Below are 27,127 nucleotides of genomic sequence, written 5' to 3' on the forward strand. Positions count from 1 at the left end.
AAGGACAAAGTTGATTTCAGCAAATGATTTATTCAAGAGTTATCTTATAAATATATTGAAATATCCAGATACTGTGCTGCCTGCAATTTCTAAAATATATTGGGGTAGATTTTTTTAAAAAGCGCGTTCGCGTACTTTTGTTTGCGCACCAGGCGCAAACAAAAGTACGCTGGATTTTATAAGATACGCGCGGCTGCCGGCGGAGGGAACGGAGGCAGGCTGCGCGGCTCGGCGCGCACCGGCTGCCCAAAATCGGCAGCCTTGCGCACGCCGATCCAGGATTTTACAGGATACGCGTGGCTATGCGCGTATCTTATAAAATCCAGCGTACTTTTGTTTGCGCCTGCTGCGCAAACAAAAGTACGCGATCGCGCAGTTTTTAAAAATCTACCCCATACACAATACTGCACACTATGGGCCTGATTTTAAAAAGCATTTACTCGAGTAAAACAGGGTTTTACTCGAGTAAATGCACTTTACTTGAGTAAGTGGGCTTTTGAAAATTGCTATAATATATGCCATTGAATTGTCCATAGGATTTACTTGTGTAAGTGCACTTTACTCCAGTAAATGGCTTTTGGAAATTGCTACAATAGTAGTTACATTTACATGCATAACTCCTTTTGAAAATTACCCCCTATGGCTATAAGTTTAACAAGGTCACGTAACAAATGCTGTTTATCCTTCACACATCGCTATAATAAGTGCACACAACCGTGTGTTTTTGATATATTAATTTGGATTATTGTTTGAATTTATATAGGTTTTATTATTTTATTTATGTTTAATGGGGCGGATTTTCAGAGCCCTGCTTGCCTAAATCCGCCCAAAACCGGGTGGATTTAGGCGAGCAGGGCCCTGCGCGCCGGTGAGCCTATTTTACATAGGCCTACCGGCGCGCGCAGAGCCCCGGGACTCGCGTAAGTCCCGGGGTTCTCCGAGGGGGGCGTGTCGGGGGCGTGCCGGGGGCGTGCCCGGTTGTCGCGGCGTTTCGGGGGCGTGTCGGCAGCGTTTTGGGGGCGGGTATGGCGGCGTGGCTACGGCCCGGGGCGGTCCAGGGGCGTGGCCGCGCCCTTCGTACCCGCCCCCAGGTCGCGGCCCGGCGCGCAGGAGGCCCGCTGGCGCGCGGGGATTTACTTCTCCCTCCGGGAGGCGTAAATCCCCGGAGAAAGGTAAGGGGGGGGTGTAGATAGGGCCGGGCGGGTGGGTTAGATAGAGGAAGGGAGGGGAAGATGAGGGAAGGGCGTTAGAGGATTCCCTCCAAGGCCGCTCCGATTTCGGAGCAGCCTTGGAGGGAACGGGGGTAGGCGGCGCGGCTCGGCGTGCGCCGGCTATACAGAATTCATAGCCTTGCGCGCGCCGATCCAGGATTTTAGTGGATACGCGCGGCTCCGCGCATATCTACTAAAATCCCGCGTACTTTTGTTTGCGCCTGGAGCGCCAACAAAAGTACGCCAATGCGCCTTGTTTGAAAATCTACCCCAATCTGTTTATAAGTTCGCGATATATTTACTAGGGATGTGCAGAGCAAAATTTTATGTTCATATTTTTTATGTCCGAAAGGGGGTCCCACTTGCGGCCAATATGGACATAAAAAAAATCCAATGAGTTGGGTATATGTACATATGTGCAAAAAAAAAATTTAAACCCCCTCACCCCCCCTAATCCCCCCCCCAGACTTACCACAACTCCCTGGTGATCGAGCGAGGAGTGAGGACGTCATTTCTGCAATCCTTGGCGAGAAGCATGTGACGTCGGTGGCACGTCGAGTGACGCGGCGTCACGTGATTCCCGGCTCGTTCGCGCCGGACGGCTCGTTCGGCCCAAAAAGAACTTTTGGCCAGCTGGGGGGGCCTCCTGACCCCCTCAAGCTGGCCAAAAGTTCTTTTTGGGCCGAATGAGCCGTCCGGCGCGAACTCGCCGGGAATCACGTGACGTCGCGTCTGAGTGACGCGGCGCCACGTGATTCCCGGCGAGTTCGCGCCGGACGGCTCGTTCGGCCCAAAAAGAACTTTTGGCCAGCTTGGGGGGTCAGGAGGCCCCCCCAAGCTGGCCAAAAGTTCTTTTTGGGCCGAACGAGCCGTCCGGCGCGAACGAGCCGGGAATCACGTGACGCCGGCGTCACTCGACGTGCCGCCGACGTCACATGCTTCTCGCCAAGGATTGCAGAAATGGCGTCCTCACTCCTCACTCCATCACCAGGGAGTTGTGGTAAGTCGGGGGGGGATAAGGAGGGTGAGGGGGTTTATATTTTTATTTTGGCTCAACAATCGCGATTTCCCACATATCGAACATATCTATGTTCGATATGTGGGAAATCCGATCGTTTATGTCGAATCAATTTTTTAAGTAAAAAAAAAATATGAGTTGCGTTTTACTAATGCGGTCAATCCGAATGCACACCCCTAGTATTTTGTAAAGTTTGCGCAAGAGTTGGAATCACCAGTTTTCCAGTATCTCCACCAGTTTACACAGTTCTTGTCTAGGTCACCTAGACCCTCTAGCACTTCATTCTGAATCTTCATCAGTTCATTCACACCTTGCACCCAAAATCTGCAAACAATAGACAAGACTGATTTCACTTGCATGAGTCACTTAGCAGGTCTTAAAGTGCAAATAAGTGCAATAATATATGTATTTATATATTTTCAAAATAGCAACCATCATGCATATTTCTGAACTGCACCCTGGAACACACCTAGGGCCAGATTTTATAACATGCGCTTGGGCGTAGATGTATGCGCGCAACCCGGAGCACACAAATCTATGCCCGATTTTATAACATGCGCGCGCAGCCATGTGCATGTTATAAAATCCAGGGTTGGCACGCGCAAGAGGTCCACACTTGTGCACCTTGCGCGCACCGAGCCCTAGGGGAGCCCCGATGGCTTTCCCTGTTCCCTCCGAGGTTGCTCCGAAATCGGAGCGGCCTCAGAGGGAACTTTCCTTCCACTCCCCCCTACCTTCCTCTCCCTTCCCCTATCTAACCCACCCCCCAGCCCTACCTAAATCCCCCCCTATCTTTGTTGTCTTAGTTACGCCTCTGGCAGGCGAAACTTGTGCGCGCCGGCCAGCTGCCGGCCCGCGACCCCCCGGCATGGCTGCCATGCCGGAGGCCTCGGTCCCATCCCTGGACCGCTCCCGGACTGGCGCTCCGCCAATGCCCCGCCCCCTTCCTGCTCCTTTTTCAAAGCCCCGGGATATACGCGCATCCCGGGGCCTGCGCACGCTGCCGAACCTATGCAAAATAGGCTCGGCGCGCACAGGAGCAGGTTTTCAGGGTTACGCGCGTAACCCTTTCAAAATCTGCCCCCTAGATTGCACCTATTTTTCCTTGGTAAAATGTATGCACAAACCAAAAATATTTATTATATTTAATATATTAAAAAGACATTCTGCAGTTTCCAGAAATCAATTGTCCAGAGAGGATCACAACAAGAAGTCATAAAAAATACAAATAGCAAGATATTCAGCAGCATCACTTAGCTGGTTAAGTGTCGTTTTGAATATCGGGCTCAGAGTTTACATCTATCTAGACAGACAGATATAAAGTGCATGCACAATACAAATGTAAAGGGATAAAAAGATAAACCTTTTTCACCAAATTTAGAACCTGAGGTGATGCTGCAGATAGGAAGAGATCCATAAAGAAGCAATAAAAGGAAACTACAAAATATCATCATTTACTACAAAGACGACCACAGTTGTGCAAGTACTATTACTTTTGATTCTTTGGATACAGCATGATCCTCTTAATCTATGAGCTGATTTCTCATTGGTCTCTCCACATATTTTCCACTCAGTGTTGAGATTTTGCCACCAAATTCTGTGTGAAGAGTTTTATTAATTCTTGAGAAAAATAGCTCTCCACTATTCTGCTTGCTTTCCAGAGGGCTCCTTTCAGCTCCTTGTTTCTGAGGCTGTAAATCAAAGGATTGAGCAGTGGAATTGCAGTTATATACACTACAGTAAGCAGTTTGTTAACATCCATGGAGGAGGCAGACTTGGGACTCATGTACACAACAAAAGTGGTTCCATAAAATAAAATGATGACTGTGAGGTGGGAGGAGCAGGTGGAGAAGGCCTTTTGTCTACCCTTAGCAGAGCGGATTTTCAGGATGGCAGAAATAATGTACACATACGATGTAACTGTTAAAATGAAAGGAGTAAAAGCCATTATTGGACCTTCAATATAGTTTACCATTTCAATGACAGAAGTCCCTGAACAAGACAGGGCCATCAGTGCTGTGATGTCACAGAAGAAATGGTTAATTTCATTGGAGCTACAGAAAGACGATTGTGAAACAATAAGAGTGTGGAGAACTGGATTTAGAAATGAAGTCATCCAGGAAGCAATAACAAGAACTATGCAGACTTTCCTACTCATGATGACGGTGTAACGCAAGGGATTGCAGATGGCAACATAGCGATCATAAGCCATGGAGGTGAGAAGGTAGAACTCTGTATCTGTGCAGGACAGGAAGAGATGCATCTGGGTCATACACTGTGTGAAAGAGATGATCTTATATTGTGTTAGGAGCATCGCTAACAATTTAGGCACTGTGACAGTCACATAACACATTTCTAGGAAGGACAAGTTGATGAGGAAAAAGAACATGGGAGTGTGCAAACGAGGTTCAGAGCATACTGCAGAAATAATAAGAAGGTTCCCTATCATGGACATCAGATAAATAATTAGAAACACAAGAAAAAGGAGAAGCTGCATCTCAGGAAGGTCAGAGAATCCCAGAATGATGAATTCTGACACCTTGGTGTGATTTGCCTTTTCTGTTTCTCCCATTTTGATTAGCTGCAGGGATTATAAGGAATTAAATGGAAAGAATATTAAAGCAAAAACGTCTAAATACACATATGATTTCCTTATGAAAAATAATTTACTACAAACTATAATTTGTGCTACTGCGTTGGATTATGCGGTCTGATGGATTTCATATCAACTGCTATATTTAGAAGGAGCCTTACTCTTAACATTGAAAGTCAATCATCCACAATGATTCGATACATATAACCAGATGCGTTATTAAGATCTGGTTTCAAGCCATTCAGTGGATATCATTTTAATGACAATCTCAAAGACAAGTGTATCCACAGAACAAATAGCAGATACGCTACTAAGAATACCCTATAAAATGTATGCATACCATTGCTGATCGCTAACTGAAGTCATATTGTTTTAAAAGCTCATCTATACAATAGCCCCTGAGGCAGCTCCATTTGTGAGTGAAACGCGACAGGAGTCAGGCAGTTTTTTAAGGCCGTTATTAAATTGTCCCAATGTGGTATCATGGGGTAACTAGTTATCCTATGATTTTCTGCCTGGAATATGAAAGTATGTTTTATTCCATAGAAAGAAATCTGTTTATAGTAGCTGTCTGATTTATTGGGATATTATACATAGGGGTGCCAATGACATTGTCCTATGATGACAAATGGATAGATTAACAATCTCTGAATTATACTGATGGAAGGGTAGGAAAGTCCTATAGGAATCTTTTGTCCATTTGAAAAAACAAGCAGCTTTTCATCCACAGTGAGAAATCTGTGGCTGATTTTGGAGATTAGAGTAGCCTGGAGTGTCAGTTACAATGTCTTGCAATCAAAATTATAACCTTGGAGTTACATCACATAATGAGGTTGTGAAGGTCTCCATACGATCTAATACAATTTCTGTCTGGGGGATTACAGTGCAGTTTTTCATTCACAGACAAAGGATTGTTTATAACAACTGCTGAAATTTTGAGAAATTGTATGCTATGGTGACAGTTATAAAGCAAACAAAGGGCAATATTACAGAGGCAATAAACTTGAAGTTACGACATAAAATGTATGACAAGGTATGAAATTATCTGCTCTGGGAAAATGTGTTACCCTTGTAGTTTCTTGTCTTTAGCCAACTGATTATCATAACTGGTTGAATATCTGAGAAGTTCCACGCAGGGATACTTGTGACAATGTATTAAATGAGTATGAACTTTGGAGTTACATCACATCCTTAGAGAGCAGGGTAATTAGTTACTCTATTATTCCCAATGCACTACTTAGTTTTGTGTCTCTTGAGATAAGTGGCTGGTAATCTGTCTTTGACCCACTGAGGGACTCAAGTAAGTTTAAGGTTGAGCAAGCAAGAAGTGTTGCATAAGACATGAAACCCTACCATTGAGAAACCAGATTAATCTTCAGGGCTCCAAAAAGTGGTCCCGGGAACAAAACTTTGCTCCAAGCCAGCGATTTCCAACTCTCTCCTGGAGGCACCTCTAACCATTTAGATTGCAGGCTATTCATAATGAATATGCAAAAAATAAATTTGCAAACATTGGAGAACCAGGATATTATCTCATGCATAATTTATTGTGGCAATCCTGAAAACCTGTCTGGCTAGGTGAGCCTCTAGGAGAGAGTTGGGAAACACTGTTCCGAGCACTCTGAGGGCCTTTGAACAGGAGAACCCAATGGGCGATCCATGAAGTCTTGCTAGTGAAGTAAGTTGTATGAAGGAAAAGAATTAATTCCCTGGAGATTTTGACACTGGACAGAACCTGTGGGGTGATTTTAAAACATGTGCATGCCGATTTTATAACATGCGTGCGCTGGCACGCCCATGTTATAAAATCCATGGCCCTCACGCTGGATTATACAAGGTGGCCCATGGAAAAGTAGCCTGCCTGCATGGCACTGGTATTGGAGGAGGGCTACCTTTTCATGGGCCACCCTGTATAATCCGTTCGCGCATGTGAGGGTGGTGCACACAGGGGGGGGTCCGAATTTTGTAAAAGTACGCGTGGCAACGCAATCGGCCTCCCCAAGTTCCCTTCCGGACTGTTCCAATTAAGGAGCAGACTGAGAGGGAACTTCCCTACTCCCTACCTAACCTTGTTTTATTACTTACTGCTCCTTGGGAGCAGAAGCAATGTATGGGCATTGGCCAGTTGCCTGCATGCGTTTCCCCGGGACAGTGTACAATGGCGCTGTCGTAGCTCACCCGACCTGCCTTGTCCCTCCCTGCCCAGATCTCGCCCCCACCCCGCCCCTCCCAGACAGACCCCACGCTCCGGCCTGCCCCCTCAAAGAGGCCCGGCACTTGTGCGGGTACTGGGGTTTATGTGTGTGGTCGGGCCTCTTTGAAAATTCAGCCGGTGCGCAAAGCCTAGCCATGCACGTAAACCCTTGTGTGAATAATGTAAACTGGAGTTGCATGTCTCCTTGGAACTAAAATTCCTGTTATATAAAAATCTTTTGGAATAACTTGACTTGTGTTAATTTGGAAATCTGCTATCTGTAAGCTAGAACACTACTATTAAGTTGCCATTCTGAATAAAACAAGATTTGAACCCTACAATTTTGTAATTTTCATAAGCAAGGGTTCACAACCTGATATACTGCCTTGTTGCAGACCAAAGATGAATAAAAATGAAGGAACTGAACAATGAACTCTGAAGTGAAGAATTTTTTAAAATAGTGACTATTGTGTATTTTGGGTTAAAATTCATGTTTACTTTTTACTTGTAAATAATGGCCTGCAACCGAATCCCCTCACCTGCTCCAGCTGATTCCTGCTTCTCATGGTTGTCTCCCTAGGTGCGTGTGCGTGCCGAGTCACAGGATTTAAAGGGTCAGTGGCGGGAAAATTACCCGCCGCCCAGGCTGACGACGTCTGGGTAGCTGGGTATTCAAACCCTGCCCTTCTGTTCTCAATTCGCCTCAGCAAAGGGTCCTGCTCTTCTGAAGAGTGCGAGTTGTCTGAGTTCCTGGTTCCTGTCTCTGCCTTGCCTTGCTCCTGATCCTCTGTTCCAGCATTTCTGTTCCTGCCTATTCATGCCCTACTCCTCCCCTGGATTACTTTCTTGGTTCTGACTCCTTGTCTGATACTTGACTCTGCTTGAACTCCAGCCTTGACTCTTGGCCAGTTGCCTTACTCTGCCTTCGTCACCGGCCTATTAACCTGGACCTCTCTGACGCCACCTCTCCTCGCCCACTGGCACCACCAGGAAGGCTTGCGTCTAAGTCCTGCCGGCCCCGGTATCCAAGGGCTCAACCTGCGGGGAACGAGGGCTGGTTTAGGTGAAGCTCCAGTTGGGCCTTCCTCCTCAGTAACACCTCACTGGTCACTGAAAGCAGGAAACAAAATCCACAACAGTACACTAATTGTTAATGCACCAGTCAGTATAGAAATAAAGTCCAAAAAGTATTAAAAAGCTCAGTCTCTTGATAAAAACCATGGATGCACACCCTGGTCAGGTAAGCTCTCCAGGGAAGGAACTCTCCTCTGGGGGATCTCCCATGGTACCTGCTGCTCTGTATGCACCTCCTTCTCCTTTTCTCTGGTATTTTTTCTCATTTTTCACAGTCAAATAAGGCCCTGGTTGATCTCTTTTGTCAGGCAGGAATTTTTAGGACATTCCCTTACTAGGCAGTTTCCCCCTTAACTTTCCACAGGATAATTCTTTCTCCAACCTCTGAAGAAATCCTTCTAGCTGGATCTTCAGGAAACTTAGAAAAGCTCAGCGCAAATCTTAGAAACTACTCTGGGACTTTACTTTTGGACAACATCTAGTGGGTGCTTGTGGTGTTTTTTGCACTTTGCTGGGTGGGTTGAAGAAGAATTAGAGTAGAGAAGAGAAAGTTCAAATGACCTTTAAAGAATGACCTTTTCCCCTCTGTCAGGAAAGAACCCCCCAAGAAGCATGAGTATTGGGTACTGCTCTTGACCATGATCTTCCCAGTGTCCACTGTCCAGCCAGAATCAAGAAAGAGGTTGAATGCACGTAAGTTAGGTGGTGGAGAAACACATATTTCATAGACTGTATAGCTCCCACCACACAGATTAGAAAATATAAATTATAACGTTTAGCATATTAACTTATGCGCTTATGTACTGACCTCCTGAGGAAGGGCAATTTACAGACAGCTAATTTACATGGAAAAGTGCAATTTAATAGTGTAAATGATTTGAGAATTGCTTTCCACATGAGGGGAACACTTTGTAATCTAGTTGCAGATGTTTTCAGTGGCACGCTGGCTTTTAATAGAAAGGGCAGAGCTCTATCAATCTCTTTACACAAATGAAGCTGCATCAGGATTCAGCTTAAATTCATAATACTAGCTAAAGATGTTTTAGGGGCTATAACATTGAAAGCATTTGTACAACACTTTATTGTTTCAAGAAAGACCAATATTTACTATTTCTTACTGAAATCTTAAGTAATATTTTCTTGAAATTCTGAAGTCCTCTTTAAATGTTTCAGAATAGCTAAGCTATTAAACTAAGAAAAAACAGCGACTAATAAATCATGAGGAACGTTTGCTACTGTTGGAGTCTCAGGCAGTCTCTTCTACTGGGACCTACATTACAGGCTTTACTCAAGCCATCTTCTCACCTAGATTACTCTTGTTTACATTTTAGGACACAATTTTAACTGTTTTTTATTTTGTATGTGGGTCAACGTTGTACCCACAGAAAAACAGGGTTTGAATATTGTCCCTGACGAATGCAGCTACAAGTATTCAAGTGAGATGGCATTTTGAAACCCTCTGTGCTTATTTTTAGATGCAAATGTATTTGGGTACAAAGTTCCCACTGCCTACTTCTGGCCACATTTTTAAGTGAAAACTCTGTGGGGAGTTTCCCTTTGCAAACGTGTTTACAGTCCAGGGGCAGGTTTCACAATTACACTCCTCTGCCTTGAACCCAGTAAATGACACCCCCTTTGGTCTTTAAATAAATATAGCCTTCACAAAAAAGGTTATGAGGATTAATTTGACTTCAGACTAAACCAAATTTATCATTAGCTCTGAACTGAAATGTTTTCAGTTTTCATCAGATCTCTATCATTAATGGCATTAAATGAGCTGGCTTTACATCACGGCTCTATCACTATTTGAACATGCTTTGAAATAAAATGGATGCAAATGGTTTGTCAGTTAAGTCTAAACAGGGCTCGACACCTGAACAATTCAAGAGAAGTAATTTTTAAAAAATTATATGCAGTTAAAAGTTTTTTTGAAGAAAATGAGACCTATGATAACACCATATAAACAATTATATGATGAAGTTTTGATGCCTTATGTTTGTGATACTGATGATCCACTTATAATGCAAAAACCTATAGAGTGATGAAAACAGAGTGAATGATAGTTTACAACTGTTGGTTGTTTCATTCATCTTAGATACTCTTTTTGCTGTATGATTATCAGTTAAGTCTACCATATTTTAATATTTTAGCAATTGCTACAATGATACAAAGGGGTGAATTTTTAAAGAACTTATGCACATAAAATTAGCATATACATGCAGAAATAGCTTGTACTCATGCAATCACTATTTTGTAAACATCAAAAGTATGCACTTTAGGTTTCTTGTGCACATATACACGTGAAAAAATAGGTCATACTAGAGATAGTCTGGGGAGATGCCAACAGTTGCACAGGTAAGTTACTATAATTCAAGATCAACTTCACACAGGATTGTTATCAGAACACTACTGTGTATGTTTTAATGGCTTGAACTGAGCTTAGACAAGGCTTCAGCTGAGAAGGAGTTCAGGCAGTAATTTATTTTATCAATGAATAAGAACAATAAGTCTGGTAAAGAAACATTTATATAAAAAATTCTTCCTAAAGTCAAGTCTTAGAAATTATGATTTTGACTTTCCATCCTTCCTATCACATATTTCTGTTTGTGAAATAATACATTATATTAAATTACACAGAGAATGATTAAAAAGACAGTTTAAAAATGTCTTTTTAGCATTGTTGCAACTATTGCTGTTTCTATTTAAAATGGTATCTCTGACAGATAGATCCAGAAGAAGATCAGGAAATCATGACTATGGAGACAGAAAATCAGCTCTGCCTTTTGACATTACATAGGAGAAGCTCAAAGCCTTTCCTGAGGTAGAACCGTATTGTAGAGTTACAGATACAGGACCTTCACAAATTAATTCATTATATAATTTGGGACTTATTTCCTTGCCATCTAGCAAATTTTGGCTTCTCGGAGAGAATAAGATGCAAGCAGGGCTTTACAATGTGAAGCAATTCATAAGAAAGGGAAAGTGCAAATTCAGTCCTCCAGATCTGCATTCTGGTTTTCAAGGTGACCCAAGGTATGCAAATATGTGTCAGACATTGGAGTCATAAGGGGTAATGCTTAGATTTGAGAAATTCCAGATCTTTCTTAATCATTAATGCCTAATTGAATGAATTAACATTGTCCTGTCCTAATCACTGAGGTCATTGCAACAAGGGTTTCTGCCCAGATCCAAACCCACCACCAGCACACCCATCTCTGTCCTTGTTCATACAAAGATTTGGCAAGGTTTATAGTCATAATACTTCATGGACACACCTGAGTTGTTGTAGAATCCTTTGTACTCTAAGGCATTGCACAATGATCGTGAATCTGAGCAGTTCTGAGAAGAGAAGTATATTAGTGCTACCCAATTACAGTGTTTATCAGAAGCACAAAAACTGAATGAGTTGAAGATATGTCTAATTTATTTATTTTATTAAATATTTTTATATTCTGCAGCTTCCATTTAAACATCCAGTGTAGATTACATAACATACATCCACAATATTATCATAAACACAATACAATCACAATATAAACATAAAATACATTTGTAGATATAAATATCCTATGCAAAAGCCCTTTTAAAATAATCAGTCTTAACCATCTTATGAAACAATTTTAGATCCCTCTGAGATCTAAATTCTAAAGGAAGATCATTTATAATCAGGTAAAGCTTGTTTACGAGAGGTCTGCAATTTATACAACTCCCTAGCAGGTAAAACTTACTAAATACAAACCAGCTGACCTCAAGTCCTGAGCTGGCATAAATCAGCTTAACCGGCATCCCAATATACATCTCCACTCTGCATATAACAATTTGTGCAAAATCACAACTATCGTAAACTGATTCCTCCAACCTATTGGCAACCAATGAAGTGAAGGTAGAACCAATGAAATATGATCAAAATACCCAACCCCACTTACTATTCTGGCAGCCACATGCTGCACCAGCTGCAAAGCCCAAAAAGGTTTATTTGGCAGGCCAATCAAAAGACCACCACAGTAGTCCAAATTCTCCAAAACTATTGCCTGCAAAACTGTTCTAAACAATTCAGGTTTTAAAAAATATCTCAGTGGCTTATGCATTTTCAAGTTATAAAAACAATTTTTAATAAGATACTGTGCATAGGATTTAAATGTTAGCAGAGAATCCAAAATTACACCCAAGTTCTGAACCTCTCATCATGAAACTGAATATTCATCTGATTATTATCATGGCTCTTTTTACTGACCCAAAGAATTCGTGTCTTTTTAATATTCAACAACAACCCTCTACAGTTCAGCCAATTTCTAATCATATCCATACATTTTTCAAAAAGCAGCAGAGGAAGGGAACCATCTACCCCACAAGGAATATACAACTGAATATCATAAGCATACATATAAAACTGGATGCCCAAAATTCAATCACCTTGCCCAAAGGGGCAGTATACATATTTAATAATACTGCAGATAATGCAGATCCCTGAGGTATACCTCCTGAAATAACGCTCCACGCAGACTGAGATTGACCTTTTGAATCCCACTGCTTTCTCCAAATTCAAAAAACACTTAAACCACTGTAACACCATGCCACCATCTCCAAAACCTATCAACTGAGAAATCAAAATCTGATGATTTATGGTGTCAAACGCAGACGCTATGTCCAAATATACCAACAAACTGGACAAACCCCTATCTATAGCATATCCATTAGTGATAACAAAAGATATTCCATATTATGGGCTTTGCGAAAGCCGAACTGGGCTTTATTCAAAATCAAATTAGTCTCAACAAAATCTTCAAGTTGCACCAAAACACATTCTTCTATCACTTTGGTTAAAGTTGAAAGTTGGGAAAAAGAGGCAATAATTATTTATATCCAGTACAGACCCTATTCTGTCCTTAGAGGCTTATCCATCGCTTCTTTCAATGACTCAGACGATGACCCTCTGCTAAAGATGCATTAACAATCATCGTAAAAATTTTAAGAGTTTCAGATTGTAAATTTCTTATAAAAAATAATGGGCGTGGGTCTAAATTCCCCAACCAAATTTTTACCTTCCCCATAACATCTAATAATTCCCTTTTTGAAACTTCCCTAATAACAGACAACTTAACCAAAGAACTATCTACTTCAGAAATTACACAATGAACTCTAGAGTCCATTAATTCCCTAATAACTTCAATTTTTTTTCCAAAATACTCACAAAACCCTCACAAGTAGGAAATTACAAAGTATCTGTACTAGATCAAACAGTTAATTTACGCACAGTTCATTTACGGCACAACTCAATGCCGAATCAATCTTCCGAGAATAATAAATACCCCATATCATCTTACATTCTTTCCGATACACAGACAATTGCTTACTATATTGAAGCTTATTAACATCTCCTGGATTCTTCCTCCAACACATTTCTAACTTTCTTCGACAGAGCATCAGATCATAATTGAACCAGGGAGCATATTTTTTTATTCTCTCTCAACCTGACGTCATATGGATTTGCCACTTTATTGTATGCTGCAGCCATGAAAACATTACATCTGTCCACTACAAGAATATCTAAACCTAACCAAGACTTACCAGACAATTCTTCTTTCCATTGTTTTAAAAATGTTTCATTTTCCACAATAATTCATCAAAATTAGTGTGCGCTAACTGAAAACACAAAATTAGTGAAATACGAAAAAAAAAACCCCAGAGAAATGAAAAAAACAAAGTTAACCACACGAAAAATGAAGTACTAACAGATACAATATATTAAAATGATACACATGGTATGGTGTTTTGTAAAAATTTGTGTTACAAACATAGACACGGATGGCTATACTCACTTTTCTCTGCTCGTTTTTGTGGCAAAGAATTTCTTCTTCCTGTTGACAAAAGCTTGGATCAGGCAGACGTATTTATAGAAATTTCTGGCACCTTTGAGATAAAAACCCCAGAAGAATTACCAGGCTTGAGATGTGCAACAACAATAGAATCACAGGAAGTTCAGTTTTACATTTGAACATTTTGGAAGTTATATTCAGTCACTGGCCAGATTGCAACATTAGCCAGGAAAACTTATCTTGCTAATTTTGGAGGAATATTCAGTAACTATTGATATAGCTGCCTAACACTAAGACTATTCTTTGGCATGACCAGAGTCCAGCTAACTTAGCTCCATCCCTGGAATGCCCCTATGTTATCTGGCTAAATTTTAAATAGAAAATAAGTTATCCATCTATAATTTAGCTGAATAACTGCCTGAAATATTCAAAGTCAGTATTTAGCTGGATAACTTATGAGTTATCAAGCTAAATGCCTCTGAATACTGACCTCCTAAACTTCAAATATAAAGAACATAACACAGCATACAGTATACTCTACCATTGTTGATGGAGGGTCAGCAGGAAATTGTGTTTTATCATATGTATAAGGCTAGATTTTTAGAATATAGTGGGATATTTGTCTTGGAAATGTTTTATTCATTAATATTTTCTCTCTTTGATGAGGGCATAAAGGAGTGATTTTCAAAGGATTTAGGCTCCTAAGGATCCTAAACTGGCTCTTTTGAAAATTTACTAGAGCAGAGTTCCTAAGGTTAGGCTCGTAGATTCACCTTATTCTCTAAATTTAGAGCCCTAAAAAGTGAGTGGCTACAGGAGGTAGAGTTAGGGGTGGATTAGGAGCTTAGCACTGATTTTATAGACCAAGGCACCTAATTTAGGCCTGGATTCATCATTCTTCGCAGAATGATGAATCCTGCGAAAACGGGGGGGGTGGAGGGTGCACTACTGCCGACAAGACACCGCAGACTCCGCCCCTCCCCGCCCCTGCTCCTCCCATCCCTGCCCCAACTCCTCCCCTCCCCCTAATTTGCATTATATCGCATGCGAAAAGCTTTAGATAATAACCCCCTTAGGTACTTAAAACTAGGGGTCTAAATTTAATCACCTAAATTGTAGGGCCTAAATTTATGTGAATTTTCAGTTGAACATTTAAAGGTGAATTTTCAAATTGTTACACATGTAAAATTGATCATATACGTGTGTTAAGTAGCTTCTACTTTCAAATCTGTATTTTAAAAACATTCAATATGTATGCGCACATCTGCTTTCACATGCAAATATATACATATAAAAAGGGGGGAAGGGGCGTTCTGGGGACTAACACTTACTTATGTAATTGTAAACTGTACTTTTAAAGAATACGTACGCATGATTATCTGCGCATTCACTTGTATAACTTTACACCTGCTACTTATCTGTTGTAAGTAATAATAAATGTGTTTACTGTTTACTACAGGCTGGGTGGGAGGTCTGGGGGAACTGGAGGAAGCTCAAGCTTAAAAACCATGAGGGTCTCGATGTGCTGCAGGAGGGCTGTCAAACCTGTAGGCTAAATGATAAAACTGGTAATTTCACTCACACGTATATGGTTTAAAGGACACTGACTTATGCATGTAAAAGTTGACTTACACAGCTAAATCCTATTTTATTTTTCATGTAAACTATACTCATGTATAGATTTAAAACAGAGGAGTAAATTATGCATGCTCAATGCATTCATATATGTGGTTTTAATAAATCTATGAGTATGTGTAGAAGCCTACATACACCCGTATATTCCCTCTCAAATATGCCACACTATTGAATATAGTCAGCTATCTTACTGGGACATTCATGCAGATTTTAATTTTATTATGAAAGTGGGAGGAGTTAATGCAAATTAAGATGTCCTACAACATTCCATGATAGATTAATGCACACTAATCTGGGATTTAAAGTCAGAAATAACTACACCCTTTTTTTTTCTGGTGGAAAGGAAAAATGTTTTTATAGCGCACCTGCGGCTGTTATCACAGATCAAGGCTATTATAGTGGATATTATCGCACACGATAAAGTGAGGCCTTCTATCAGACACACCTACCACATCCTCCTAGGCAAATAAAACACCTTATCTTATCTGGGCTGTCTTCTAAACCTATTGGGCCGGATTTTAAAAAGGTTACATGCGTAAATCCAGCGTAACTTGTCAGTTAATTTTTTTAGGAGGTTTTAGCTTAGGGCTGGGGGCGGGAGAGTATGGAGAAGGTGGTGTGGGGGGGTAGGGAAGTTTCTTCCGAGGCTGCTCCGATTTCGGAGTAGCCTGGGAGGGAATGGAGGAAGGCAGTGCCTTGCGCACGCCGACTCCGAATTTTATAACATGCGCACGGCTGCACGCACATGTTATAAAATTGGGCATACATTTGTGCGTGCCGGGTAGCATTTTAAAATCTGCCCCCTAGCATTCCTTTCTGATCAGGAACATCTTAAGCTGAAGCAAGGATGGCTGGGTGAGGTACATTAGACCTCTGCTACTAAAAAATCCACAGGGGTGGTCATACTAATTCATAAGAGGATCCCTATTACCATCAAACAGGAATTGATGGACCCCCAGGGATGGTACATCATACTGATCGCAGAGTTTTTTAATACTCCATTGTTGTTATGTAACGTATATCCCCTGAATAATTACATTAGGGACATCTATGGTCAGCTTGTGCCTTACTTGGATCACACTTTAATTGTAGGAAGGGATCATAATGCAGTCAGGGATCCCATTTTGGACACTTTGCATGGGACCCGTCCTACTCGCCCATCCAGTAAAGGAATTGCTTTTTTAGAACATTCCTTGCATTTGGTGGACGGTTGGTTACACTCCATCCTACGGACACTGATTTTACCCATCTCTCTCGGGCCCATGCCTCCTACTCGCGCCTTGATTATCTCTTCATTAGGGACCATACCTTCCCTAAAGTGCTGGATGCCAAACTAGAGGAGCTTAGTATATCAGAGCACATATCCATTTGGATTGAGCTAACTTGGCCGTCTATACCATCCCCTTCTAAAATGTGGTGATATCCCTATTTTTTAGCCAAGGATAATCATTTTTCCGGAGTTTCTTCGGGCTAAGTGGTCAGATTGCTCTCAACTTAAATGGGAACATGGAGGGAGGTATCTTCAAAGGATACTAATGATGCATTAGAATTATGGCATCCCGACAGTGAGGTTCCAATAATAAGAAAAGTAGTCAAAGTGCCTGTAACTAAAAACTCACCTTAGCTAAAAAATTCTAACTTATCCCTATCAATTAAAAGCAGAATGAAAATACAAACATAAGAACATGCCATACTGGCTGAGACCAAGTGTCCATTCAGCCCAGCATCCTGTTTCCAACAGTGGCCAATCCAGGCCATAAGAACCTGGCAAGTACCCAAAAACTAAGTCTATTCCATGCTACTGTTTAAATAAGTCGATAAGGCGAGTTACAAGAGAGCGTAAATTAACCGGAAAACAGTTTCTTTGAGAGGCGAAAAAAATAAAAATATTGTTTAAACAAGTCGCCTTATCGACTTATTTAAACAATAACTCACCTTATTGACTTCACTGTAAATATAGGGGTAGATTTTTAAAAAAAGTGCGTCCGCGTACTTTTGTTCGTGCACCAGGCGCGAACAAAAGTACGCTGGATTTTGTAAGATACGCGCGGCTATGCGTATCTTATAAATCCTGGATTGGCGCGCGCAAGGCTGCCGATTTTGGGCAGCCGGCGCGCGCCGAGCCGCGCAGCCTGTCTCCGTTCCTTCCGAGGCCGCTCCGAAATCGGAGCGGCCTTGGAGGGAACTTTTTTTCGCCCTCCCCTCACCTTCCCCTCCCTTCCCCTACCTAACCCACCCCCCCAGCCCTATCTAAACCCCCCCCCACCTTTATCCACAGATTTACGCCTCCTGGAGGGAGACGTAAATCCACGCGCGCCAGCGGACTGCTGGCGCGCCGAGACCCGACCCGGGGGCGGTTCCGGAGGGCGCGGCCACGCCCCCGGAACGCCCCGAGCCGAAACCACGCCCCCGAAACGCCCCCGAAACGCCGCGCCCCACCCCCAAAACACCACGTCATTTGGCCCTGCCCCCAGCACGCCCCCTTCAGAAAACCCTGGGACCTACGCGCATCCCGGGGCTCTGCGCGCGCCGGCAGCCTATGCAAAATAGGTGCGCCGGCGCGCAAGGCCCTGCTCGCATAAATCCGGGCGGATTTACGCGAGCAGGGCTTTTAAAATCCGCCCGATAGTATTTATTGTATATAATTTTACCATGTTCGCAACTGCTTTCTACTTACATGCGCTGCTCTCCAATTAGAAATTGTTAATCTTTCCCTTTACTTTTCCTCAAAAAGCCTTGTTATACATTCCCTGTTGTAATGTAACTTTCGCTTTCAGTGTTTACTGGTTTAACTGGTTTACCCCCTAGTTTATTGTAAACCGGTACGATAAGACCTTGTCTTGAGTATCGGTATATTAAAAGAATTTAAATAAATAAATAAATAAATAAATACTGTTGCTAGTAATAGCAGTAGCTATTTTCTAAGTCAACTTAATTAGTAGCAGGTAATGGACTTCTCCTCCAAGAACATATCCAGTCCTTTTTAAACACAGCTACACTAACTGCACTAATCCCATCCTCTGGCAACAAATTCCAGAGTTTAACTGTGCATTGAGTGAAAAAGAACTTTCTCCGATTCTTTTAAATGTGCCACATGCTAACTTCATGGAGTGCCCCCTAGTCTTTCTATTATCCGAAAGAGTAAACAACTGATACACATTAACCCGTTCTAGACCTCTCATGATTTTAAACATCTCTATCATATCCCCCCTCAGCCGTCTCTTCTCCAAGCTGAAAGGTCCTAACCTCTTTAGTCTTTCCTCATAGGGGAGCTGTTCCATTCCCTTTATCATTTTGGTTGCCCTTCTCTGTACCTTCTCCATCGCAACTATATCTTTTTTGAGATGCGGCAACCAGAATTGTACACAGTATTCAATAGGGATGTGCAGAAGGAAAAAATTTGTTTCGATTCAGTTTTCATTTCACTGGAACCCAAATTCGTTGCATTCATTTCATAGGGGGAAAACCAATTCGTTGATTAGTTTTATTCGTTTTCCGATTTCCCATTAAAGTCAATGGGGGAAGTATTTGCAGCCTATTTCTGGCTGCAGAATTGAAGTTTTCTATCAATTCTGTTGAAACTTCTGGGGAGCAATCATCATAATGAGAAAAGAGCTCCAAGGTACTTAGACTGCGGCAAAGTGGCACCAAAGTGGCATGAATAGCCTAAGACACTTTAAAGGGGCAAAGGAGTACCAGAAGTGAAAGGACATCGTCTCCTATCCCATGAGTTTTTAGTTTTCTTAGAAGCCTCTCATGAGGGACTTTGTCAAACACGTTCTGAAAATCCAAATACACTACATCTACCGGTTCACCTTTATCCACGTTTATTAAACCCTTCAAAAAAATGAAGCAGATTTGTTAGGCAAGACTTCCCTTGAGTAAATCCATATTGACTGTGTTACATTAAACTATGTCTTTCTATATGCTCTATGATTTTGATCTTTAGAATAGTTTCCACTATTTTTCCCGGCACTGTAGTCAAGCTCACTGGTCTATAGTTTCCTGGATCACCCCTGGAACCCTTTTTAAATATTGGGGTTTCATTGGCCAGCCTCCAATCTTCAGGTTTAATGGATGATTTTAATGATAGGTTATAAATTTTAACTAATAGATCAGAAATTTCATTTTTTAATTCCTTTAGTACCTAGGTTGCATACCATATGTTCCAGGTGATTTGCTACTCTTTAGTTTGTCTATCTGGCCTACTACATCTTCCAGGTTCACAGTGATTTGGTTCAGTTCATTTGACTCATCAACCTTGAAAACCATCTCCGGAACTGGTATGTCCCCAACATCCTCATTAGTAAACACGGAAGCAAAGAATTTATTTAGGTTTTCTGCAATGTCCTTATCTTCTCTAAGAGCCCTTTTCACCCCTCAGTCATCTAATGGTCCAACCGACTCTTTCATAAGTTTCTTGCTTCAGATATATTTTTTAAAGTTTTTATTATGATTTTTTGCCTCTACAGTCAACTGCACTATGATTTTCACATATCTGTACAACCTATTGGGCCCATAACAGAGTAAAGACATAGCTACTGCACCTCTAGCCAAGCATTCCTACACCTATTCCACTGGATGGCATATGGCGATTAACACTATAAGCTAGTGCCCATCTCACATACAGGCCCATGTGCCTAAGAATTAGCTAAGGGCATAGGGGCCGTGCTATGCCAGACTGGTGATTCTAAGATCCTGCACCCCTGTTCATTCTTTTCCCGACACTTCTCGCCAGAAGAGAAGAACTACGGTATTGGGGATAAAGAACTACTAGCAACAAAAATGACATTTGAAGAATGGCGCCCCTGGCTTGAATGCACACAACATCAGATTACTATCTTTACTGACCATAAAAATTTGGAGTATCTCCATCACGCCCAGCGTCTTAACCATAGACAGACAAGGTGGTCCCTGTTCTTCAACAGATTTGACTTTTTGCTGAAATACCGCCCTGGTGACAAGAATGTCAGAGCAGATGCATTATCTCGCTCTTTCCTCACAGAGGACGAACCTGATGAACCTCAACATATCGTCGACCCGAAGAGAGTGATCCTCTCAGCTACTCATCCGGTACCCCCGGGTAAGAGCATTGTACCCTGTAATCTAAGAAAGAAGTTGCTAAGATAGGCTCATGATTTGAAACTGGCTGGACACCCTGGCCAACAGAGAACACTGACCAAGCTACAAAAGTATTACTGGTGGCCCACCATGAAAGAAAATACTTTAGCCTTTGTAGCTTCCTGTTCCAATTGTGCCAGACAGAAACCGCCGCCCAGATGTCCTTGGGGTCTGCTTCAACCCTTCCCAGCACTAGATGAGCCCTGGGCCCATATCACAATGGATTTTGTGGTAGACCTGCCACTTTCTGGAGGTAACAATACCATTTGGGTTACAATGGACTGATTCTCAAAGATGGCTCACTTCGTGGCTCTCCCTGGCTTGCCATCAGCCATGGAACTTGCTAAACTATTCATCAGTCACATCTTTCACTTACACGGCATGCCTAAACACATTGTTTCTGACAGAGGAGCGCAATTTACAGCGAAGTTCTGGAAAGCCTTGTGTAAGAAATTTGATATCACTCTTGAATTCACCTCTGCATACCATCCTCAGTCGAATGGCCAAACTGAGCGAATGAATAGAACTCTCAAACAGTTCCTCCATGCCTATGTCAGTTCACGTCAGAATGATTGGGCTGAACTGTTGTCCTGGGCAGAATTTGCCATAAACTCCCATCCAGCATCATCTTCTAGATCTATATCTTTTGAAGTGCTCTATGGACAACAACCTTTACCACCTTTACCACTTCCACTCTCCGTGTCGTCCCTGGAAGCTCAATCTACTACCAAAGATATACAGCAGCTCCGGAGAAAGACTAAAGAGATGCTTCAAAAACCAGGACAAAGAGCAAGGAAAGGCTACAATGCTCACCATAACAAGGCTCCTGAATTCCAGCCTGGAGATAAGGTGTGGTTATCGACTAAACATCTGAGACTTAAGCTTCCATCTACTCGATTTGCTCCTCGCTATGTCGGCCTTTTTCCTATCCTCTGATGCTTGGGAGCACTCACCTATAGTCTGAAACTTCCTCCAGCTATGAAGATTCATAGGGGCAGATTTTCAGAGCCCTGCTCGCCTAAATCCGCCCAAATCCAGGCAGATTTAGGCGAGCAGGGCCCTGCGCGCCGGTGAGCCTATTTTACATAGGCCTACCGGTGCGCGCAGAGCCCCGGGACTCGCGTAAGTCCCGGGGTTCTCCGAGGGGGGCGTGTCGGGGGGCGGGCCCGGTCGTCGCGGCGTTTAGGGGGCGTGTCGGCAGCGTTTTGGGGGCGGGTACGGGGGCGTGGCTACGGCCCGGGGCGGTCCGGGGGCATGGCCGTGCCCTCCGTACCCGCCCCCAGGTCGCGTCCCGGCGCGCAAGAGGCCCGCTGGCGCGCGGGGATTTACGCCTCCCAGAGGGAGGCGTAAATCCCCCGACAAAGGTAAGGGGGGGGCTTAGACAGGGCTGGGTGGGTGGGTTAGGGAGGGGAAGGTGAGGGGAGGGCAAAAGAAAGTTCCCTCCGAGGCCGCTCCGATTTCGGAGCGGCCTCGGAGGGAATGGGGGGTAGGCTGCGCGGCTTGGCGCGCGCCGGCTATACAAAATCAATAGCCTTGCGCGCGCCAATCCAGGTTTTTAGCAGATACGCGCGGCTCCGCGCGTATCTACTAAAATCCAGCGTACTTTTGCTGGCGCCTGATGCGCCAGCAAAAGTACGCCTATTCGCGTTATTTGAAAATCTACCCCATAATGCATTCCATATTTCACTGCTGAAGCCGCTTGTTCTTAGAGAGTTCTCCAAGATACCTGAACCTACTCCAGTTGATGCAGAAGAAGACATCGAATACATGGTTGATGCCATCCTTGATGTAAGAAAGAGAGGCAGAGTTTGGGAATACCTCCTGTCATGGGAGGGATATGGACCAGAAGAAAACTCTTGGGAACCTTTGGCTAATGTCATGGATAAAGAGATGCTTCATCAATTTCATCGATCGCATCCTCAAAAACAAAGACCAGGTAGGAGGTCTGGAGGGGGCCCTTTGAAGATGGGTACTGTTGCGTCTGTCGGTCTCAGACAGCTTTGACCTCTGTGCCTTGCCTTTTTTCCTTCTCTTTCCGCAAGCCTTGGGAAGATGGCTGCTGCCGCGTCTTAATGCCACGCTCATCAGCGTCCCCGGACCAGCAATGGCGACAACGTTCACCATGTTTTTCCTGAAGGCCTCCTAGGGTGCACGCTTGCATGCCACCCATGTCTTTAGCCACGTCATGACAGGAACCTTGAGGGCGTCCCCTCCGAGTGATGTTGCCACATCCGGGTATTTATCCTGTCCTTCGTTTGCTAACAAACTGAGTTAGCCAGGATTGGATTGGATTGGATTGCCTCTGGTCTAAGCTGCTCTGCCGCTTCCTAGCTGCTGCAGGAAACTCTCTCTGCCCTTTGGGGTATTTTTTCTCTAACTGGGTACCCGCTCCTCGGGGACCCTTCTGCTCTTTTACAGGTATCTATCTGGGAACCAGGTACTCGCTCCTCGAGGGCCTGCTTTCCCTAACCTGGTGCCTGCCACTGATCTACTTCTGCCTGCTTGGACTTCCAACAATATAGCTTCCACCTAAGTGAGTAATAATTGTTCAGTCTGTCTCATCTACAGCTTCAGTGCTTTGTACCTGCATCCGGGACCTGTTCCTATTAAAGATGAGCTTCATTTTTTTCTACCGGGTTTTTTTTTTGAGTCGGACGCTTCAGGGTAAAGTTCGTTTTTCCTCGGTTAGTTTTTTGGAAAAACAAACAAAAACTAAACGGGGAAAAATGAAACGGGCCCAAAAAACGACGTGGGAAAACGAAGCTCAAAAAAAACCACCTCAAGCATTAACATTTACTATAATACATTAAATACAAACCCCCCCCCACCATCCCAATCCCTCCCCAAGACTTACTAACATCCCTAGTGGTCCAGCGGGGTCCCGCGAGCGATTTGTCCCTCCGTGCTGTCGGGCTGTCCGGCCTGCCTTGCATCAAAATGGCGCCAATAGCCTTTGACCTATTATGTCACAGGGGCTACCGGTGCCATTGGTCTGCCCCTGTCACATGGTAGGAGCAATAGATGGCTGATGCCATCTTGTGCTCCTACCATGTGACAGGAGCTGACTAATGGTACCAGTAGCCCCCGTGACATAGTAAGGGCAAAGGCTATCGGCGCCGTATTGATTACTGGCAGCCGATAGCGAGATCGCTCCTGGACCCCCGCTGGACCACCAGAGACTTTTGGCAAGTCTTGTGGGGGACAGGAGGGTCCCCCAAGACTTGCCAAAATTCCCTGGTGGTCCAGCGGGGGTCGGGAGCGATCTCCTGCACAAGATGGTGCCAGCCTGCACAAGATGGCGCCGGCCGTCCATTGCTCCTACCATGTGATAGGGGCCGACCAATGGCACTGGTAGCCCCTGTGACATAGTAAGGGCAAAGGCTATCGGCGCCATTTTGATTCGAGACAGGCCCGACAGCCCGGAGACCCCGATGGACCACAGGGACTTTAACGCAAGTCTTGGGGAGGGATCGGGGTGGTGGTGGGGGGGGGGGGGGTTGTAACAAAGTAAATTTAAAGGGTTGAGGTGGTTTTTTGGTTCTCTTTAAAGTTTAATGGGAACGAATGTCAAATTCAACTTATCAATGGATAGGGTGCCTCCTTGACCGAATGCAACATATCTGGGCCATGACGAATAAGTATCATGAATGAAACGTATCCCGTCCAGCTGCACATCCCTAAAAAATAGTAATGCACAAACTTTATCTGTTAACAATGTAAAATTATCTATTATAACTTTCGCTTTAATAAGTTGTTTTACCTGTAAACTGGAGTGAAGGCTTGCTCCAAACTTTGGTATATAAAAACTCACAAATAAATAAATAAACCTATCGCCAAGGCACTGGAGAGCTGTCTCCAGGAACTTTTGGTATGGCCTGAGGAGTGATGTCATCAGAGAGAGCCTTCTGGCTTCTTCTGCCACTGGCCCTTTAAGTTAGACAAGGTTGGGCGCATGCACACCCAAGGAAGAGTGGGGCTCAATAGTGTTGGCAGCATCCTGCCACATTCATGGAAAGCGGCATCCTGTGGTTTAACAGTGCAGCTTCCTGCCTTGCTTAGAGGAAGGACCGCTCGGCGTCGGAATGGAGCAACAGGGGTCCAGAAGTGAGTGTGGCAGCTTGCAGGAGGCCACAAGCCACCAAATGCAACATTATAAAATGCTGTAGTAGATCTCCATGCTGCCATTTACGTGCATATATGTGGACATGCAGAGCTGTTTGAAAGTTACCTTTTTTGGATCCAAAGAAGGCTGAAATGGGTAACATCACTAGGGAGGAGGAATAGCCTAGTGGTTAGAGCAGTGGACTATGAACCAGGAGACCAAGGTTCAAGTCCCACTGTCATTCCTTGTGACCTTGGGCAAGTCACTTTACCCTATATTGCCTCAGGTACAAAAACTTAGATTGTAAGCCCTCTGGGGATAGAGAAATACCTATAGTACCTGAATGTAAACCGGTGTGATATCTCAATTGAGATGAATGTTGGTATATAAAAATAATAAATAAACTATAGCCACACAGAAATTGGGGGTGGAGGGGACCCTAGAAATCAAAAACCTAACTGTTATTAAGGGGTGTTACTGAGTGCACATTTTTATGGATCCAGTAAATAATACTCTTGTCTAACTCTTCTTAGCCTTCCTGATGTGCCCTGAAAATTTGGTGTTGATAGTATTATTAGTAAGGATAAGATACACACTAAATAGACAGAGTGATCACATAAACCTCCCTTTCTTTGTAAAGTAGAATAAAAAAGCAAAAAATTCTGAACAAATATTTTTGATCAGTGTTCACCAAAGAATCACAAATATTTGGAAGCAGTACATATGGTAGTGAGGCATATGCTATAAAAATAATTTTTTAGCCCTAATTCCCCTCCCATTTGGACCAACCTCACAGCAAATATCCTTGGCCAGAGACAGACTACTTCATCTTCCAGACCCCAGCACATATTTACACTGAATATGACCACCAGTTGTTGCCATTGTGTAATGACTGTCCACTTCCCATTCCCAACCCCAAACCTGGAACTGTGAATGCTCTATCCATAGCATCCGCAACACCAGGCAGCTCAAGAAGATAATAGCCATGTTTAGAAATCAAACCCAGGTTTTCTGCATGGTGGTTCAAAGCATTGTCATTTAGTGATAAGACCAGCCCATTTTGTGGGCATATCTGTAGGCAGTGGAAGGCACTAATGAAGCATCTATAGTGGTTGTATGCCCTTCACGTTATAAATGCCTTTAACCGTGCATTAACAAATATTTTATTTACTGAATAATTTATGAATACCTGTATTTATGGCAGTAGTTATTTGTTTTTTTCTTGATAGACATTAACCATCCAAACTCCAAAACATTTAGGTGTGAATTAAGCCTTTGCTAGAAAAAATGCTAAATAAATATTTGGCTCCATCCTTGGAAATTTGATCCTGGGCATGAATGTATGTTCAGTACAACTTTACATTTGGTAGAATAGATTTCATGGAGAAGGATAATGCTACTGTATATATGACAGGATTCAAGCAAGCCCTAGTTCTCAGCCACTTCTTTTTGCTGCAAAGTTACCATATGTGCATAGGTGCTATTACTTCTAGTTCTTTGGATATACCATGAGCTGATTCCCTATAGGTCTCTGCTCATATTTGCCACTCACTGCTGAGATGTTGCCACAAATACTGCATGCAGCTTTTCATTAATTATGCAGGAAAAATAGTTCTCCACTCTTTTGGTTGCTTTCCAGAGCATTTGTTTCAGTTCCTTATTTCTCAGGCTGTAAATGAAGGGGTTGAGCAGTGGAATTGCAGTTATATACACAACAGTAACTAGTTTGTTAAGGTCCATGGAGGAGGCTGATTTGGGTATCATATACAAACCGGCAGAGGTTCCACAAAATAAAATGACAACTGTGAGGTGAGAGGAGCAGGTGGAGAAGGCCTTTTGTCTACTCTTAGCAGAGTGGATTTTCAAGATGGTAGAAATAATAAACACATACGTGAAATAATAAACACATATGTGCCATTCCACGTTTAAAGTGAAACTCAAGACTTGGCTCTTCCTACAAGCTTTCACAGAGAGCTAAGAGCAGGAAGAATAACAACCCTCCCATCCCACAGCAATTTTGTAATGTTTATTTGCTTTATTTATGTGTTCTTAGTAGATCTTAGTTTGTATTCTACTTTATAATAGATTAACTGTTCGATATGTTCCATGTAAACCGCCATCCCGGCGATAGTTATCTCTGTTATCTGTGAACCGGAGTGATATGTATATTATACAGGAACCTCCGGTATATAAAAACAAAAAATAAATAAATAAATAAATGTAATTGTTAATATGAAAGGGGTAAAAGCTACAAGTGAACCTTCAATATAGCTTGTAATTTCAATGACATATGTCCCTGATCATGACAAGGTCATCAATGCTGTCATGTCACAGAAGAAACGGTTAATTTCATTGGAGCTACA

The 27,127-nt window shown here is 42.9% G+C and overlaps 1 protein-coding gene across 1 annotated transcript; it reads right to left on the bottom strand.

The window, feature by feature from the left end:
* Positions 1-3,799: 3,799 nt before the first annotated feature.
* LOC115082005 (olfactory receptor 1019-like) lies at positions 3,800-4,801 on the bottom strand. Its single transcript, XM_029586266.1, has one exon. The coding sequence runs from the start codon at positions 4,799-4,801 to the stop codon at positions 3,800-3,802; it is 1,002 nt and encodes a 333-aa protein (XP_029442126.1).
* Between the last annotated feature and the right edge of the window lie 22,326 nt (positions 4,802-27,127).

The sequence above is a fragment of the Rhinatrema bivittatum genome, unplaced genomic scaffold, assembly GCF_901001135.1.
Source record: "Rhinatrema bivittatum unplaced genomic scaffold, aRhiBiv1.1, whole genome shotgun sequence".
Classification (NCBI taxonomy): domain Eukaryota; kingdom Metazoa; phylum Chordata; class Amphibia; order Gymnophiona; family Rhinatrematidae; genus Rhinatrema; species Rhinatrema bivittatum.

Excerpts from the sequence above, each read along its gene's own strand:
- LOC115082005 (XM_029586266.1), bottom strand. The coding sequence starts at position 4,801 with ATGGGAGAAACAGAAAAGGCAAATCACACCAAGGTGTCAGAATTCATC.